Source organism: Electrona antarctica (assembly GCF_951216825.1).
Source record: "Electrona antarctica genome assembly, chromosome: 2".
Lineage (NCBI taxonomy): Eukaryota > Metazoa > Chordata > Actinopteri > Myctophiformes > Myctophidae > Electrona > Electrona antarctica.
In genome coordinates this window covers 24,608,615-24,623,656 of record NC_136807.1, presented here as the reverse complement: position 1 = coordinate 24,623,656, position 15,042 = coordinate 24,608,615, and the positions used below count along the sequence as shown (strand labels likewise).

General features: G+C 42.8%; 1 protein-coding gene across 6 annotated transcripts in view; it reads left to right on the top strand.

The window, feature by feature from the left end:
* LOC306942510 (ankyrin repeat and SAM domain-containing protein 1A) overlaps nucleotides 1–15,042 on the top strand; it is a gene marked incomplete at its 3' end in the record, with an annotated part of 115,021 nt that overhangs the window by 21,944 nt on the left and 78,035 nt on the right. For 3 of the 6 annotated variants that reach the window (XM_079528441.1, XM_079528442.1, XM_079528440.1), the window contains exons 2-4: nucleotides 3,983–4,063; nucleotides 5,297–5,453; nucleotides 9,033–9,089. In XM_079528441.1, the coding sequence (XP_079384567.1) occupies nucleotides 3,983–4,063; nucleotides 5,297–5,453; nucleotides 9,033–9,089 (295 nt within the window). Of the gene's footprint in view, nucleotides 1–3,982; nucleotides 4,064–5,296; nucleotides 5,454–9,032; nucleotides 9,090–15,042 lie in introns of those variants that run through there. The other 3 variants (XM_079528443.1, XM_079528445.1, XM_079528444.1) reach the window with 2 other exon arrangements.

Sequence of the window (15,042 nt, the reverse complement as noted above, 5' to 3'; positions counted from 1 at the left end):
TTTTATCGTTTCTGTGGACACTTTTAAACTTGTTTCGTCGAGGGCAGCCATTGTTGCTTTGAAAGCATGTATGTTATGTCACCATATACAAGACCAATCAGAGGCTGCTTTTCACTGTTGTATGGACAGCAGTTGAAACGCAGTCACTGATTGGCCCCGTTATTTTCCGATTTCTCCAGCTTCCGTATACTCACTCACGCCTCCGCGTAGGAGGAGGCGTGAGTGATTCCATGTTATGTGTCTGGCCAAAGACAGGCTAGGCATATACCGACGGGACACAGGCAGACCGAAAGATGGAGATCTCTATATATGGCTAAATCACACAGACGGATGGACAAACCGACAGGCATGCAGGCAGGCAGGCAGGCAGGCAGAGAAAGACAGAGACAGACAGACAGACAGACAGACAGACGGGTACAATGGAATGGATATTGCGGAATGGGGAACAGAATAGACCCTTACAGGTCTGTAACTCAGAGAGTGTACAGATGGAACCAAATGGACCCCGTACAATCGGAGTTATGGGGGTCCTTGGATTTTGAGAACGAATGCACTACTCTTGTGTACAGTTCACAAAAAAGTAAATCATATACACATGGGTACAGCACGGCTCCAATGAACAATAACCTTGTTGATCCGCTACTTTAGACAAATTTTGAATAGGGCTCAAGTGGTTAAGTTCTGTATCCGTGTGTGTGTGAGCGTGTGTGCGCACGCTCGTGTATCTATTGTTCCACAGCCCAGAGCTGCTTTCACGCACACTTATCTAATGAGACGGCTGTGAGAGGCTGTAATTGCAGGTTATAGAGCTATTATGGGAGATCTATTTTAGAAGAGAGAGAGGAGAAAAAAAGCCAGCCATTACTGCAACACAGTGCATCACGCTCCACATTGGAACAGAGAACATTCACACCCAGTGTGTCTGCTGTGAAGCCACCTTCCACATCCTACCATGGCCATACTGTCCAACTAGGGCTGACCCAAACAATTTGACTATTCAATGTTCGATGGCAAGGAATTCGAACATAAAAAAGGAGAAAAAAATAAATATATATAAAATATTAATTTTGTTTTTGTATTAAAAAAAATCAAAATAACTGATCTACAAGCCCACAACGCATTGCAGCATGACATGTTGAGAGCTTGTAGATCTCTTATCTTACCCTTCAAAGTAATTTGCTTGAGCTCCACGATTCATGAATCACTGACTCGTTTTTTACCCCCCCTCTCCAGGCCTCGTCACCGAAGCTTCGAATTCGTCTCGTTTTTAGGGCTAGAAAAAAATATTAAAGCGATCGAAGGTCAGCCGTGGGCCTAACATGCTGGTATCTGCAAGTATATCAGTCAGTCCATACCATTCCGATACCATGTTTCATCAGTTGATATTTCATTTGCAGTAATAGTAACGCTATCAGTTGTAGTCGCAATACTGTGTTAAACTCTTACTTTACTATTTACATTATTGTTTTAATATCTTGTAGCTGTACTTTAACACTTATAAATGGAATTGTTATGTATTCCTAGATCAGTGGTTCTCAAACTCTTTTTTTTAAATTTATTTTCAAGGACCCCTAGAACTGTGAGTTCCATTTCCAAATCGGAATTAGTATCGGGAAGGATTTCTTTATTTTTGTATTTTTTTTACCGCTACATCCCTGGTTTATACATAGCAAGCCCACAATGGATTTAATTCTGCAGACGTCCTAAAGCTCATTCTCAGTCAGTCTGGAGGCCTAGACTCAGATGTGTGGTTGAACTGCATGAGGCTTTCTGGGACTTTTCTTCTGGTCACATGATTTATTCAGGGATGCTTTGAGTCTCTGAGCGGTTTGCACGCACTGCGTTCCAGGACGCACGCACGCACGCACACACATAAACACACACACACACACACACACACACACACACACACACACCGTCCCAGGACTGACACCCATACGATTACACACTCTGCTTTTAACTACTTTAACCCTTGGCCTCCCTATTGTGGGCCTTCTATCATTTATTGCACGGTGAAAAATGTTCCAAAATGCTCAGAATTATTTTAGAAAATAGCAGACCTACAAGCTCAACAAGTTCACAACATGTCCTGATGCATTTTGAGTTTCTGGATCTGCTATCTAGTATCTTTATCTTTTTAAATACCCAAGTATAAGATAGGGCTTAAGACGTAGTTAATAATTACTCTTCTATTTCCTTTATCCCTCCCCTCTAGAAACACAACAGGAGAAGACAAAGATATTTATTGGACAATGCACGCATGTACGCACGCACACACAAAAGACAAACTAAAGCAAGCTTAAGCTGACAGCACTTGTAGATACACATGCATCCACCCATCTTTCAGAGACTTGTTATTAACATGTTAGCCCAGAAAAACCGGTTGATATGAAATTAGTATTTAGATAATTAAGTTGATTACCGGTATTACTCATGCAGGAGAACAGGATACTGTATCTATCACCTGGCCCTTAAAGATATAGTTGCAGCAACCTCCCGTCTCCATAGTTCAACTTTTTAGTTTTTTTTCCCACCGTAAAATAGCGCCCTACTTCATCATGCAAGAGTGTCACACAAACACAGTGTAAATAGCTTGTAGATCTGCTACTTTTGTAATTTTTACATTTTGTGAAGTTGAAAGTGTGGGTTTTATAAATTATATTGATTCAATGAAAAGTATTAACACCAGATTGTGACTAAAATAATAACTTCAGATTCACTGAAACACGGCAGTTTCTTTTCCATTTCCTGAAAATGAGCAGTTTTGGACCCTACAGTGTTGTTTAATATCCTCCATAATAATATCATATGCAAGCGAGCTAAAGCTAATGATTAGCTAGCTAGTGTTGATGAATGTTGTTTCTCTGGTGCTGTGCCACACTTCCTCATTCTTGTGTGTGTGTGTGTGTGTGTGTGTGTGTGTGTGTGTGTGTGTGTGTGTGTGTGTGTGTGTGTGTGTGTGTGTGTGTGTGTGTGTGTGTGTGTGTGTGTGTGTGTGTGTGTGTGTGTGTGTGTGTGTGTGTGTGTGTGTGTGTGTGTGTGCTAGAAGGTTACAGCCCCACCTTTGTGTTTATTAGGCTAATTTTATACTTTGTAGTATGAAGGTGTGTCAGAGAAGACTGTCACTGATCTACAAGCCAGTGCTGCACATGAAAAGCACTGATCTGCAAGCTCACGATGCATTACATCATCTCTTTGTCAACAGAGAATACATGTGTCCTAATGCAGCGTGGCTGGGTTGTGACTTGTAGCTCAGTCACTGCACTATTCAAATATTACAGTAGGTTTACAGGCTCAGAGCCAGATGCTCCCACAGATAGTGATCTGATCTGAGATGATCTGCCTTCATCATCTCACACCACACCCCGCCGTGCAGTGCTTCCTGCACATATGTGCTGGCATGTAATCTCTCTGTGTGTGTGTGTGTGTGTGTGTGTGTGTGTGTGTGTGTGTGTGTGTGTGTGTGTGTGTGTGTGTGTGTGTGTGTGTGTGTGTGTGTGTGTGTGTGTGTGTGTGTGTGTGTGTGTGTGTGTGTGTGTGTGTGTGTGTGTGTGTGTGTGTGTGTGTGTCACAATTTAGATTTTTTTACCTGACTATTGTTGCTAATAATTGTGCTATAATTGTTTCTATCGTTGAACATTATGCATACAAATGCCACTTCTGTTTGGTTTTCTTTTCAGTCTCCATAAACAAAAGGCACACAGTGCAGATATGTCAAATAACTTACATCATTTAATACATTTATAATTAATAAACCACATGAATAGTGGAAATAGCCGATCTACAATCTCAAAACGCACTTTTTGGATTTTTTTTTGGAAAATATATGAACATTTTTCAACATGGCAATGTTGCACCATATGAATCAATAAATGACAATAGTGATAATAGTGACTTATAATAGTGATACTAGTGCTAATAGTTATAATAGTGATACTATTGATAATAGTGATGATGACAGCTGTTTGTTGTTCCTCCACAGTATCTGGAGAGGTCCCAATGTCAACTGTGTGGACAGCACAGGATACACACCCTTACACCACGCTGCCCTGAATGGACACAGGTACACACACACACACACACACACACACACACACACACACACACACACACACACACACACACAATGTTGAAGAGGGTTTGTCCTGTGTGATAGAGCTACCTAGCCGTTAGTTCTAGAACTCCACGATAAAGACCACCATATCGTTGCTGTCAGGCAGAAACCTCCTGTCTCCATATTTCTACTTTTAGTTTTGTTCTACTTAATCACACTACAGCGTCACACAAAAGCATCAAACGTATCAGATCCACAAGCTTGCGCCACAGTTCGACCTTGTGGATCTGCTACTTTTGCTACTTTTGAATTGGAATCCTGAATTGTAACACTTTTGGACATACTGTAATGAGGTTCCCAACCAACAGAGACGATATACGTATACCAGTGGTTGTTAAAGTTTTTAACTTTAAAAGAGAAATTGCCCGGGGCGGGACCCAAACTAGTGAAAATAGCAGATCTACAAGCTCACAACGCCTCGTTTCGCTCGTGTTGTGAGCTTGTAGTTTGTCTATTTTCATTACTTCAAAGGTTTTGGAGTAATAATAATTAATAAAAAATCTCGGAAATTTAAAAATAAAGGGACTCATAAAAATGTGCCTGTGATCCACGAATGGGTCCCGACTCCCGACCCAGTGTTCAGGAAACAGTGCAGTATATGAAGCGGGCCGAGATACCGATAGAGCAGGGCCCAAATATAAATAGCGCACTGAGTGCACTGAGCTCAGTGCGCTATTTCCGAACTCGCCCATAGTGTAAGAAGTGAATTGATCACAAACATCAATCAAAAGGTGATAATCTGGTGCAGGTACTAAACAAGAAGCATTCTTCTTAATGGCTCCACTGTAACAGAAGAGCATTATGGACTGTTCTGTGGTTTATGAATCTGTGCCAGAGTTATTACCCTATTTTAGATTAAAAATAATTATTTTAAATCCTAAACATTTTCTGAAAAAAGAGATTCTATTTCAGTGGTGCTCAAACTTTTTCATGTCAAGGACCCCTAAAATGATGTATTTGACCGTGTCCCATCTCAAAATATGTCGTTCCAACTTCCAGGAACCCCCCAGAAGCAAAGATTTGAATTAAAAATACAAATTATATTCAAAGTCATTTCAATATTTTGTTCTAAATATAGCTCTTTAAAGTTCTTTTTGAACTTTTAGGTGTGCTATTTTTGAATAGCATATATTCCCCCCCCCCCCCCCCCCCGATGTGTCATGGTGGTGTGTGTGTCTGCAGTGAGGTGGTGGAAGCTCTGCTCCGGAACGAGGCCTTGACCAACATAGCGGACAACAAGGGCTGCTACCCTCTGCACCTGGCGGCCTGGAAGGGAGACCAGCACATCGTCCGGCTGCTCATCCACCAGGGGCCCTCGCACCCCAGGCTCAACGAACAGGTTAGGACCCCCCTCCCTACCCCCCAGAAATATGTTATGATGACAATGAACTCCTGTTGTTGTTTCTGTTGAATGTTGATTTTGGTAACTACTACCTGTATCATTTTTTCCTAAGTTCCTCTCTAGCTTGTGTCTGTTCACGTTTGGGGCTGTCGACAAAACTAAAACAAATAGAAATAGATGTAGTTATCAGTGGTGGACAAAGTATATACTCAAGTAAATACTCATAGTGCTCGAAAGTACAAATTATGAAGTACATTTTCTTTTTTAATACCAATGCAAATGGTTGTACTGAAATTTAGAACCCCCCCAAAGAAACCATTTTAATTCAATTAAAAAGTGATGCCTTGTGAGCTTGTAGCTCAGCTATTTCCTCTATATTTGAAATAGGGCTCAAGTGGTGAATTCATTATATATCTTTTGTTAAGTTTGGGTCCAAAGTCCGTTGCTCTCCCCAGGTTGGCAGAGGGAGTGTAGCGCCCATGATTACATTAGACAATTGACACTGGGTGATTATTATGGGTTAAAAAATAGTGGGGTAAAAATTAGAGGAAAAAAAAGTTTGGGTTCAAAGAGAGGGTTCTTCCTAGAAACAACAGAGTTCAAGTTATGAGCTAAATAAAACAATGGCTTTTTCATTTACTTTAAAAACGGCACTCAAGTACACATATACTTAGTTTAGTTACTGTCCACCACTGACCCAATTTGACAATGACCCAGATAAAGGAGTTCTAGTGTAGAATGATGGCACACCTGCGTTTCTGCTCTATATTTAAAGTGAATGAAACATTACAAAAAAGAATGTAACAAGTACAGTATGATACTCGGTGCATCTTGAGTTTGGCTTTAACAATGAATGTGAGAATTGCTAATTTTTCTGTTTTATTCTTTTTTTTAATGTTTGATGTATTGTTTGATTTGCTTTAATTGCACTGCCAGTCACCAGACCGGATGGCATCTTTGAACTCTGACATCTCTTTGCTTGAGTTGGAGAGAAATGACCCACGATGAGGTTCACACAGAACTAGGCCTATACTTCTAAAGTCAACCAAATTAAAGGACCATACCACTGTTTAGTCCAAGTCTTAAATCGTTGCTGTCAGGGTAGTCTCAAGAACTCAGCCATTTTGGTTTCGGAGTGGGATGGAACGTTGTATTTTTCCTAACCAATCAGAGTGCACAGGGGCGTCGATCCAAAATGTGGTGACGTCCGCTGTGTTCTCCTGGGATGGGGAGGAGAGAAGGAGGGGTCACATACGTTGGTGAACCAATAGGGAGCCGGTGCTGGATTCCAGCGCAAGTTTTTCTTTTTCAATTTACGTTTTATTGAATTTTAATCAAACATACATGAAAACGAAACGACTGACAATTGACAATACATACAACCGAAAACAAGACAATATACGTACAATACACACAAGGGGAGATGTCTGCCTCTCTTCTCTATCGATGATCATTCATAATACATAAGTACCTCAAACAGGTGCATATACAGGTTAAACAGGTTTAACTGAAACTATACAAAATCAGGTCTTATGGTAGAAACATGAGCAATCCATCTAAACCAGTTATCCAGCGCCAGTTTGAAACCCCCTAGCCCTCTAGTCCTTGGAAAGGGCTCGTTCCTCCAGCCTACTGTCGGAGCAGAAACCTCATATCTCCATATTTTAACTTTGTGTTGTTTCGTAAATTAACGCCCTACGTGATCATACTACATCATCACACAAAAGCTGAAAAGTAACAGTTTTGGACATATGAGGTTTTCACTGGACAGAGACGATACGTTACGTTGCTGCCGGCAGCTTTCCAAGGCATACCTTAAAAAAAGAGACAAAATGCACTTACTATCTGCACTCCATGTCTATAATGCATTATTAGCATGCTTATAAAGTTATAATGCATTATAATCTGCTTATACAGGGTTCCCACTGGTCCTTAAAAATGTTACTTTCAAAATGGTGCAAGAACCCTATTATAAGACTATGATATATAAATATAGTTCTCAGAAAATACTCATAATGCTTGATAAATGATACTCGTGCATCCCTATTGATCATTATAATGAAGGCATTGTACAGCATTCTATAATTGACTTATACAGTCAGGTATAATACTACTTCATAATTAACACTTTTTGTTTTGGCAAGGATCACATTGTTTTATAAATTATAATTATTGTAATTGTCATATATTGTAATAATATTGTATTATAACCACTGTTATAATGCATTCTATAGTGCAATACCAGTCAGCCATTGTATGGGGCCTTATTGTGTTATGAATGCATTGTGAGCTCTAATGATTGCTTATACCAGGCTGTAATAATTATACAGTGATATAAGCCCATTGCATTTGTACAAGTCCTTATGCCAAACTTCATAATGTGTCATGATTATTGTTATAAAGCATTATGATAATATATGAGTTCTTATAGCTAAGTATGCAGTGTTATAACTGTTAGATTATAATGTAACCCATTGTAGACAGGATGCAAAGCAAGTGTTACCAGAAAGTCCTAAACGTGCAAAAAAAAAAACCTCTGATATGGTCCTATGGTGGTAGCTCTCCACCGTCGAAAGAAGACCGAGCTTGCTCACCGTCGACTTTTTATCGTGGATCTTCGACGGGTCGGATAGCACACAGCTTGTTGTTGAAAAATACATCAATCATAGGCAATTTTTAGCATCATAGTTGTGTCTGTCAGTCTCGGGTGCATTCAGCTACTTTTTTCACACCTTCCAACCGACTGATCTCTTGACTTTCAACTGCCAGTCTGTAGTATTCTGTAGTAGTCTGTTTGGCGGAGAGCTACCTTTACAGTCTGTAGTAAAAGGCTGTGTAAAAACAAGTCATTTTATGTTTGGTTGCACTCGGGTGTTGCGCTCTGAAAATGATGTGTTGTGAGCTTGTAGATCGGCTATTTTCAGCTATAATCAGGCATTACAATGCCATCAAAGCGAACAGAAATACATTTCAGTCGACTAAAATCTTATGCTATTTTTGTAGACTAGACTAAAGGTAAAACATTTCAGATGAAATCGAAAACTTCAGACAAAATCGACACTGGTACCAAACTGGTCTGTTTGGTGGAGAGCTACCTTTTAGACTTGGTGGTAGCGTCTTATGATGGCCAACATTAGCCCTTAGTTTGTACATCCATAGTATCTCATGTCCAACTCTGTGTGTGCTTCATCATCGTGTGTCATTTCTCCAAACCTGTTCATGACATCAGTTTGTTTTATTAACACATCATAATAGCTCATGTTCATGTTGTTGTGTTCTCCTGTTCATTTAGCTAATTCATGACTTATTATTTAAAGGTGCTGTAAGTGATATTTCCTTTGTAATTGTGACATAATGTGATGATGGTAATCACTGCTAGAGTGTTTGCTCTCTCAGCTCATGTGGTGTGCAAACACTATAACTGATGATTACATTATCATTCATGATGTCAAGGTTTAACCTTTTATCAAAAGATGTGTTTTTGTTTTAACGCTGACAAATATCACTTACCCTACCTTTTTATTCCATTGCTCGTGTGACTCCATGTCATCCTGTCCTTCCTCCCTCCCTCTCCAGAGCTGTGTAGAGCAGTTCAAACGCTGTGGGCCTTTTGACCCATATATTAATGCCAAGGTGTGTACAACAGAAACCGCTGCTTTCTCCTTTACGTTGCTTCTCCAGAGACTCCTCCTCCTCTTTCTGCTTCTGGTGATGGCTTGTGCTCAGTGCTAGTGCTCCCGTTGGCCTTTGTTGCTGCCGCTGCCGCTTGCATTTTGAATCGCTGCTTCTGTGACTGCACAGATATTTTCATTTTCAGACAAATATTTGGCCTGTGCATCTTCATCTGCGACATGATGCTACTAATATGCATTCCTGGTGAAATGTTTAGTGCAGTGGTTCTCAACCAGTGGTTCGGGGACCACCAGTGGTTCATGAGGAGGTTCCAGAGGGTCCCCAGCAGTGAGTGAGTCTTTTTCCGTCAGCTTTCCTCTGTTTTTGAGACCACCGCTCCTGTAGTCAAGCTTGAACAAAGGACGAAGAAAGGCGCAACAGTTTCCCCAGTGCTTCAGGACTTCGCTCAGCCAATTATATTCTGGTGTAGTGTTCATGCAGGTGTGTAGTTGATCTATAAGCTCACACAACGTTGCATCACACTGCATTGTGAGCTTATAGGTTTGGCTTAGTATTATATAGTGCTTAAGTGGATAAAGTGCTGTCGTTGGGGATTCTTCTGTTATCTGAGCTCATGATACTATTATCGGTCCTCTTCTCCCAGAATTAATCTTTCTCGTGTACAGTTAACAGTAGACCCTCATTAGAAGAACATGACATATTATGTGTGAGAAGAACGATGAATCCCACTTGGGACAGTGTAGGTCAGGACAATCACTTGGTTCTACACGTGGTTATCATTTCCGTTTGTGTACGTGTGTATGTGTGTGTGTACTGTGTGCTGTGTACGTGTGTGTGCTGTGTGTGTGTCTGTGTTTAATATCAGCCAACATGTTTCCATCAGGCTACATTTCAAGCTGGGAACGTCGTTTAACACCTTTAGTTAATCCTGCCAAGCGGCCGCGCTCCAATCACTACCTGCCTTCCCCCCCCCCCCCTCGCCTGGGGAGTGTATCACACAGACAGCCGTGTCAGCAGGCTGTTATCGCCTCCTTCCAGCCTCCTGCTAGCAGGGGACGTGTCGCCTCCCCCTCCTCCGCTGTCACGGCGCCCGGCTAATGTGTTCCTAGGGCTGTACTCGCGATCTAAGTCAGGAGTTCTCAATCATGATTTTGGGTGAATTTAAATACGTTCGCAAAACTTTACACAGCCTTTGTTTAGCTCTGCTTCACGGCCCGGGAAATTTCCCTCTTCATCAAATATTTTTATCCCACGATTTTGTAACCCATTCTTTCACCCAGTGTCAATTATCTAATGTAATCCTGGGCGCTACACTCCCTCTGCCAACCTGGGGAGAGCAACGGACTGATCTCATACTTCCTTCTATGCATGAGGAGTCCAAGCTGCTTCTTTTCACCTGACGGTGGAGTTTCCCTGGTTGGACGTAGCGCATGGAAGGAATGCGTTATTCCAACCAGTTCCTTTCTCCTCCATCAGGCGCCCTGGCTGATTCTCCTCCATCAGGTGCCCCGGCTGACCATGGGGAGGCAGTTTAGAGACCAGGATTACTGTATGTTTTTTGTGAGGGTACCTACCCTAGGGGACACGGGGAGAACATGCAAACTCCACACAGAAAGGCCCTTTTGCCAACCCCACCTAGGGTATGGGCACTGATGGCGTGGAGAGAGAACACGGCCCACAGCGTCCCCAGCGGGAATCGAACCCAGGACCTTCTAGCTGTGAGGTGACGGTGCTACTGACTGAGCCACCGTGTCCCCATCAAATATTTTTGTCTGAAAAATTGCCGATCACAACGAACTCTCAACACATCACATCCCGACGCGCTGTGAGCTCGTAGATCGGTTATCTTCGTCAAATGTTATGTGGAATAAAAATACTTTGGAATGATCTAGGAGCTTTGTACCCAGGGCTCAATAATGGATGAGTTGTTATGAATAAATCAGGTGTGTGTGTGTGTGTGTGTGTGTGTGTGTGTGTGTGTGTGTGTGTGTGTGTGTGTGTGTGTGTGTGTGTGTGTGTGTGTGTGTGTGTGTGTGTGTGTGTGTGTGTGTGTGTGTGTGTGTGTGTGTGTGTGTGTGTGTGTGTGTGTGTGTGTGTGTGTGTTGTTTACTATAGTTTGTAGGACCACATGTCCCTAGACTCCCTACAAGTATAGTAGAATAGAGAATCTGTCGTTCTTGTGCAGACCATTTTCCTGGTCCGCACAATTTATTATTGCATCCCGTCGTTCGCCCGTCTCCGGAGGGGAGCGAGTGCTTGTGTGTAGCGGTCCCCCCACATCAGTGTCAGGAAGTGCACTTCATGCCACACACGCCATACATGTGTGTGTCTGTGTGTGTCTGTGTGTGTGCATGTTTGAGAGTAAGTGTGTGTATGAGTCTCCGTCGCTGAGGGGAGAGAGGAAGAGGAGGGCAAGTTGTCATAGTAACAGTGTCACAGCTGATTGGTGGACCCGGCGGTGGTGAGTGAGGGGGTTTGGCCTGTCAGATGTGAAAGGTGGGGTGGAGGGAGAGAGGAATGGAGCTGGGAGCGGGTGGGATTCCCCTATACACTGTTACTGCATCTGAAGTGGAAGGGATTCCCCTATATATATATATACACGCACACACGCACACACACACATCAGTGCTCTGCAATGTTTTTTTAAAACATTTTCTTTAGTTTTTCTTTCTGGCTGAGAGTAGGGCTGACCTTCGATTTGTATTTGTATTTTTTAAGTCGACGGGGGCCAGGGGTAGGGGGGGATTCAATAATGAGTCAGTGATTCATTCATGAATCGTGGAGGCTTTGAAGGGCAACAGATCTACAAGCTCTCAACATGTCATGCTGCAATGCATTGTGTGTGTGTGTGTGTGTGTGTGTGTGTGTGTGTGTGTGTGTGTGTGTGTGTGTGTGTGTGTGTGTGTGTGTGTGTGTGTGTGTGTGTGTGTGTGTGTGTGTGTGTGTGTGTGTGTGTGTGTGTGTGTGTGTGTGTGTGTGTGTGTGTGTGTGTGTGTGTGTGTGTGTGTGTGTGTGTGTGTGTCAGAGCTGTGTGCTGCTGCACAGATGTAGGTCAGCTGTCTAATAGAATGTAGCTCTGGATCAGTGGTTTAGAGGCTGGCAGACGTACGCAGGTGTGTGTGAGCACTGGACGCACACACACACACACACACACACACTGTGGACATGCTTCCATGGCTGTTTGAATAACACACATTGTGCAACCAGGGCTGCAACTACTGCATTTTATTAAAAGGACCACTTCAGCAACCCACCTACCAGTGACATCATCAGTACTGGTAGGCAGCTTAGGTCATTTCAAAATAGATTAAAAAAAAATATATATATATTCAAGAACAATGTACTGTACTGTACTGTACTGTACTGTACTGTACTGTACTGTACTGTACTGTACTGTACTGTACTGTACTGTACTGTACTGTACTGTACTGTACTGTACTGTTGAAGCCTGCTGCTTCCCCAGTGATGGAACAAGGCTTACGTTATCAGCCAGAGGCCTGATGCCAATCATGACATCACACTCGTCAGCCTGCATGTGATGCCAGGCCTGGCAGGCAGCATGGCTGCCTCCTCATCACTAGGACTGTCACCATTACACATTTAAGTTGGAATGTTACAATTTGTATTTCTGTTTGCCTGTTAGGCTTCGTAATCACAAATTGAACAGGGCAGATATGACAAATAACTTAAATAGGCCTGTACAAAGAAATCAATGACACATTTAATAATTTGTTATAATTCTTTCTTTCAAACATAAATAAATAAATAACGAAATGAGTTGATCTACATAAGTTTGTCGATCTGCTATTTTTGAAAAATGTTTGACAATGTATGGACATTTTTCAACATGGACACGATTGACGATCATGAAATAATATTTTATTATCGCAATTAACTGTGATTGGTGATAATGTAATGATTGTGACAGGCCTACTCATCACGTAGCAGAGGAGGCTGAAAACCAGCCAAAAGACATCCAAATACCTAGGCTGAGTGCCGGATCAAACACCGTCACATATCAAGAATAAAAAAGTCTGCACATCAATTTACTGCTCCCAGTTGTATCGATTGAAAGTGGTAATAGTTGCGGCTCAAGCCTTTCCTCCAGACCTGGACTTGAGCCCGAAACGTTACCACTTTCAATTAAAGATACAACTGGGAGCAGTAATTTGGTGTGCAGACTTTTTAAATCTTGATATAGGCCTACTCATTGTCTGTGGAGCTCCTACACCCCCTCAAGCTCAACGCCCACAGACTGCTAGCCAGGCGTCAAGCATCCCGTTTTGATTTTGGATGCTGACCCCCTTTCCACAGTGTTGGGACTTCACAGTGGATGCTGTCACAGGGAGTCACAGGTGCAGATTTCAGGCCACTGTTTTCTGGGTCGAATGAATAACTCCCACAGCTGTTGCTGTGGAGGTCAGTGGAGAGGAAAGAATTGGAAGATGCTATCTGAGGTCTTAAAACGTGTGTGTGTGTGTGTGTGTGTGTGTGTGTGTGTGTGTGTGTGTGTGTGTGTGTGTGTGTGTGTGTGTGTGTGTGTGTGTGTGTGTGTGTGTGTGTGTGTGTGTGTGTGTGTGTGTGTGTGTGTGTGTGTGTGTGTGTGTGTGTGTGTGTGTGTGTGTGCGTGCGCAGTGTATAGCTAGCCAGCAGCCAACTGAATATGTACTTCACTGAGAGATGCCAGTTCCCTCTGGCATGGTTTCCTATGCAAATACAGTTATTGTACAAATTACAGTACTCAAGTAAATGTACTGTGTGTGTGTGGGGGGGGGGGGGGGGTCGAAGAGCCCCCTGGCACACACCCTGGCACACACACGCTGCAACAGCTGTACGGACGCCCCTCCCCCCTACTGCCAGCGGTGGCGACCGTGGCAACCCTCGTTCTCACGTGACGGAGGTCACTGTGTGTGTGTGTTTGCGTGTGTGCACATACGTGCCTGTCTGTATAGTTTGTATGATATAATTATATTTAGGCTTTCAAAGTAAGCAGGTATTTGTGAAGAAAAAAATCTGACCCGTCTGAAGTAAATGGTGCATTTATATAGCGCCTTTATCCAAAGCGCTTTACATAGATTGTGCATTACATTCACCCATTCACACACACATTCATACACCGATTGCGGCGGAAACCATGCAAGGTACCAACCAGCACATCGGGAGCAATTTGGGGTTCAGTGTCTTGCCCAAGGACTCTTCGACATGTAGACGGGAGGAGCCGGGATTCGAACCGCCGACCCGTGGTTCATTGGACGACCTGCTCTACCTCTTGAGCCACAGTCATACAGTGGTACTGTACTGTACTGTACTGTACTGTACTGTACTGTACTGTACTGTACTGTACTGTACTGTACTGTACAAGCCCTCCTCCCTGGCCTGTGTGTGTCTGTGTGTTAGGCTGTACAACAGTGACACTTGGTGGTGAACAAACGCTATAACGCTACAGACAGGGACACAGGGACAGACCCAGGGACACAGCCACACACATAGCTGTCTATTATTATTACAAGCCACCCACTCCAAACGCAGCCAAACCTGCACTGGAAATGAGAAGTCGTTTGGGCGTGTAGCTCATTTACTCAAAGAATATGTTGCTGTGCAGCATTTCATCAGTCATTAAGCACTTGCAGCCCAGCATGCCTAGTCTGGGGGAAATGTTCTCCAAAAATAGCAGATCTACAGTGCAAGCTCACATGAATACATGCATGTATGTTTTTGGGGAACAAACGTTTAAATAAACGTTACATTTTCAAATATAAAGCGCCTGAAGTTTGTATTGGCAGTGCGGTCAGTGTGCCTATATGGAACACACCCAGTGTATCAGAGTGCAACACACCTCCCAACCGATAGGGGCACGTACTTGAAAGCATATGACAAAAAACAGCCCGGATAAAAATGCCGTTAATTAAACAACACGGAATGCACGGGTGCTAATTGCCGATCCAGGGAATTT